At 37.1% G+C, this 4,891-nt stretch overlaps 1 protein-coding gene across 1 annotated transcript; it reads left to right on the top strand.

The window, feature by feature from the left end:
* The first annotated feature begins 2,201 nt into the window (after window positions 1-2,201).
* Window positions 2,202-4,891, top strand: LOC147317897 (nuclear factor 7, brain-like). Its single transcript, XM_086315319.1, has one exon. The coding sequence runs from the start codon at window positions 2,370-2,372 to the stop codon at window positions 3,786-3,788; it is 1,419 nt and encodes a 472-aa protein (XP_086171445.1). The 5' UTR covers window positions 2,202-2,369; the 3' UTR covers window positions 3,789-4,891.

Here is a 4,891-nt window from a genome sequence, read left to right as displayed (position 1 = left end):
AAGAGACCAGAGCCAGAAACGTTTCAAATAAAAAGCAGCCATCTTTAATAAAAACAGAAAAACATCAACATGATCAGTTGATGTTAAGTAGCTCACACTTATCCTTACATTTGTTCTAAACCCCACAGCTAGGTTGTTTCTTTAAGATTTAGTTTTTTATTTAAGAATCAGAAATCTTCAGTTTCATAATTTACTTCTTTAAGAGACTTTAAGAGAATTCAAGATCAGTCTGTTCTGTGCAGGACTAATAAAGCTAATTTAGTGTTATAAGCTCATTTAACTTGTGCTCATTATTAATCATCCTGATTAGTTTCTCTCTTGCACGAGCAATCAAATCTTATCAAAACCCTTTTTGGTGCATTGACCCTTTAACACAAAGTTCCTGTAGAGAAATAAAAATAAATTTACTCGCGTGAGCAGGATTTCTCTCCGAGCACAGAGAGCTACCTGCGAGAGCGTGAAACTGTCACAGCGCGTGTAAAGCAGACACTGCTCTACAAAAAGGTCAAAACCACACAAAAGTTCAATTCATTTTTTATATAGTGTCAAATCACAAAAACGGTCACCTCAAGGAAGTTTTTGGGAGTCCCTACAACTCTAACCAAGTATAACACCATAGTTATTGTCTTAATTCACATGTCATGGTCTGAATAAAGCCTGTGTTTTGTGTGGATAGTTATGCTACAATCATGGCCAATAATCGGTATACCCTACACACGTTGCTCCACGTTTGGTGAAAGTAATGAGTTTAGGATTGTAAAAAAACTGAATATTTCATTAATTCGGTTTATACAACCTGATTGGATCCCTCCATCCTGATGACTGCTGCTGTGGATAATGGACCCAAACCATCCTCTGCATCTCCTACTGGACCTGCAGATAAACACTTCCTTCAACAACTGTTTCAGCTTCACTGACACAAAGATACAGAAAATCTACACCTCACACCACAATCCCTGTACTTAGTTTAGACATAAGATCCTTATTGTGTCATATTATGTATTGATTTATTGAACACTTCACTCTTTGTATTTTTTCTTTCATTGGCTTCATTTAATGTATTTATAAGAGTTCTATAATGTTGTTGTTGTTTTTTGTCTTTTTAATTATTTTTCAAGAAAGTGGACGTGATTGACAACTTCGAGGCAGTAGGACCTTAAACATGACTTTGACCAGAATCTGATTTGTGACATGTGACTGTAAATTCTTCTGTGTTGTCACAGTTCAATGTCATATTATGTCATATCAACAGTTTATATCAGTTTTATTTTTTGATTATTAGCATTTCTGGTCTGTTCGCTGTGATTTTTCTCTTTATTTTTCATTATAATTTCGGTGACATCTCTCACACTGGTCAGCTCATCACATTTCAGTTCATGACAAACTTGAAAGTTGGAGTCTAAAGGTCTAAACTCTTACGCAGGTTTGAGGCCACAGACCAGGTAGTAAAAGCAGATATCGTGTTTGGTGGTTATTAATTAACTAGAACACCATTACAACAGGTGAATTCTCTAAAAGAACTTTGCTTTCTTGAAGGACTGTAAGGTTCAAGCTGTAAAGATGTGACATTTGATGAGTGTAGAAACTTTCCTGAACTGTAACGTGTTCAGAGACATTCAGAGATCCTGTGTCCCTGAACTTGAACTACTTACAGGATGTAGTCAGTTTACAGTAATACAGTCATCTTTGATTGAATCTGGTCAAAGAAAATTAACTTCACTGGTATACATTTAGTTTATAACAACCATATTTTAATGATGTATTATTTGAAAAAATAAACATTTGATTTTATGTATTTCAGCTGCATTTTACTCAGAATTATTGCTTCATGTTCATGAGGGTCAAGAATTTTTCTTTGTTTTGAGTGTGAGAGCAGAGGTCTGGCAGGTTGACAATCTAAACCCTGTGATGAATCCAAATTTATGTCTTTGGTTGCAACGAAAACTTTAGTTCAAACTGCAGATAAAAACTCTGAGAACATGCTGACTTTTCCTACTTGAACTTCTGAAACACCACAGCTTCACCTTCTTTGTGTCATTTTTATGTTCTATTTAGGTTTCGTTTTTTTTTAATGGAGAAGTCAAAATTTTCTAAATTTTTCACTTTTGTGTCGTTTTAAGGAGCACAAACTGAAAACTATCTGAATGACACACACAGCGCCCTCTGACGGACACAAGTGTTATGTGCGTGTTTCAGTTTAACACGTGATCGTGATTCATGAAAATGAAAGTAAATTCCGGCACTTTTGAACTGAGCTGAGACGCCATTACAGGGAGTCAGATCTCTGCTGAAAAACACACGTTTGGAGGATTTTTACCAGAAAGTTCAAGAGACACTAATTTGGTGAGTTAAAAATACTTAAAGATCAAATGGCTGAGAGAGCTCTTTTTGAAAATTTCCTGAGCTGCCATGTGTGTTCAGAGACTTTCAGAGATCCTGTGTCTCTGAGCTGCAGCCACAGCTTCTGTTCAAGCTGCCTGCAGAAATTCTGGGAACAAACTAAAAACAAAAACTGTCCCATTTGTAAAAGAAAATCTTCAAAGGATCTTCCTAATGTGAACTTTACACTGAAAGAACTTGCTGACACTTTTGCTCAAAGACAGGAAGACAAATCATCAGAGACAGTAAAAAAGAAGAGGAAAGTGGATGTATTTTGTAATGATCATCAGAAAGAGCCTGAACTGTTCTGTGTGGACGAGCAGAGAGTTGTGTGTACCGTGTGTGACTTTCCTCACCACCACAGTCACAAAGTGGTTCCTGTAGAAGAAGCAGTCAGTGACCTGAAGGAGCAGCTGAAATCTGACTTACAGTCTCTGCAGGACAAGAGGAACAAATACAAACAAGTGGAGGAAACATACAATGAAGTGATTCAACACTCCAAGAAGCAGCTGTTGTCCACAGAGAGGCAGATCAGAGCAGAGTTCAACAAGCTCCAGCAGTTCCTGAAAGAGGAAGAGGAGTCCAGACTGGCAGCTCTGAGGGAGGAAGAGGAGCAGAAGGGGAGGACTATCAGCAGAGAGATGAAGATGATTGAGGAGCAGATCTCCTCTCTGTCAGACAGCATCTGTGCTGTTGAAGAAGAGCTGCAGAAACACAGCGTGCCATTCCTCAGCAGTTATAAAGACACTCAGAGCAGAGCCAGAGCCCAGAGCTCAGTGTCAGATCCACAGCTGGTCTCAGGAGCACTGATAGATGTGGCCAAACACCTGGGCAACCTGTCCTTCAGAGTGTGGGAGAAGATGAAGGAGAAGGTCCACTTCAGTCCTGTCATTCTGGACCCAAACACTGCACACCCCCGTCTCTATCTGTCTGATGATCTGACCAGTGTGAGATGTGGAGACACATGGCAGAAGCTTCCTGATAATCCAGAGAGAAACACTAAGTATGCCAATATTTTTGGCTCTGAAGGCTTCAGCTCAGGGAAACACAGCTGGGAGGTGGAGGTGGGAGACCATCCTAACTGGATTGTGGGTTTAGTTAAAGAGTCAGTTGACAGGAAGGGACAGTGTTTTGCTTCACCAAAAGATGGAATCTGGTGTTTATTGCATCGCAGTGGAAAATACACTAATTGTGTTGGTCAGACTGTGACAGTGAAGAAGAGTCTCCAGAGGATCAGCGTCCAGCTGGACTATGACAGGGGGGAGGTGTCCTTCTATGACCCTGAAGACATGACTCACATCTACACTCACAGAGACACTTTCACTGAGAAACTCTTCCCATATTTCAGTATTGGAGAAGCAGGAGACGCCAAAACCTCTGATATCAAAATCTGTCAGACTGAGATTTGATTGTAAAGTGATTCTTTATTTTAACTGTTTTTTCAGTACAGCAACAGGGTTAATTTTAGGGAAATTATTAATCACACTGTCTAACTTCATTATCAGGTTTTATTTCATTTTGTTGATCTAGTGGAACTATTAGCAATTCAATGAAAACAAAGCAACTTTTTCATGTGAAAATCTTGTGACCCACTCGAGTTTCTGTAAGAAACTTTTACATTTTTTTTCTTGTTTCTTTTAAATTAATATTTTCAGAATATTTCTCATGTTGTTCATGTAAATATTTTTGATAGTTTTAAAATCTGAATGATGATTTCTTTGCTTTTCAAAGTTGTTGAGTGTGAACAGCAAACTGTGACACTTCTTAAAAGAAGGATTCATGATTAAACATCAGCAAGAGTCAACTTTACAACTACAAGATTTAAATGTCCTGATTATCAGCATCTTGTTTTCAGTTAAATAACATTTGAAAGTAACACGTCTTCTTTAAAGTTTTCCAAATTCAAAGAAATGACTTCTAAGTTGTGACGCTGTCTCATCAGTGTAACTACACTTGATTGATTTCATTAAAAATGTTATTTCTTGTGTTGTTTTTAACCTTAATCAGAAGCTGACATCTCTCACAGTTTAAAGATTTCTGGATCTTCTCATGTTTCATAATTAGGTTTTAATTTGATTTTCAAACTTCACTCTCAGCCTCAGTGTTTCAATGAATCACCTACCTTTGATTTGTACTTCAATGTTATTCTTTAACTGCTCTCTTTGATTATTGAGATCACAAAATGTTTCTGTGAAGTGAAATAAATAAATTCAGTGATTCTGTTGTTGTTGTGTTTGACAGTAATTCAGCTTTTCAGACACAGTCATTAGTTCAGATTCATTTAACTTGGAAACTCACTTTGATTGTTGTGTTTACATTTAACTGACTCCTTAGAATAAAATATTATTTGCTTCTATTAGTTTGTAAATATTCTTGTTGTGCTGAAGCTGTTTTATTGAAACAATCAGCAGATTTTATCAAATCAAGAATTTATTTTAAGCAGCTACATTTTAAATCTTTTTTTCAGACCAACATTCACATTTAACCCCAGACAGAAATCAAATGTGATCAT

This window comes from Aulonocara sp. 'chitande type north' Nkhata Bay, linkage group LG12 (genome assembly GCF_057382095.1).
Source record: "Aulonocara sp. 'chitande type north' Nkhata Bay isolate Kocher_YH1m ecotype deep benthic linkage group LG12, A_spYH_male_GT1.1, whole genome shotgun sequence".
In the NCBI taxonomy this organism is placed as follows: domain Eukaryota; kingdom Metazoa; phylum Chordata; class Actinopteri; order Cichliformes; family Cichlidae; genus Aulonocara; species Aulonocara sp. 'chitande type north' Nkhata Bay.
The sequence above is the reverse complement of the archived record's forward strand: the minus strand, read 5'-3'. Positions and strand labels throughout refer to the sequence as shown.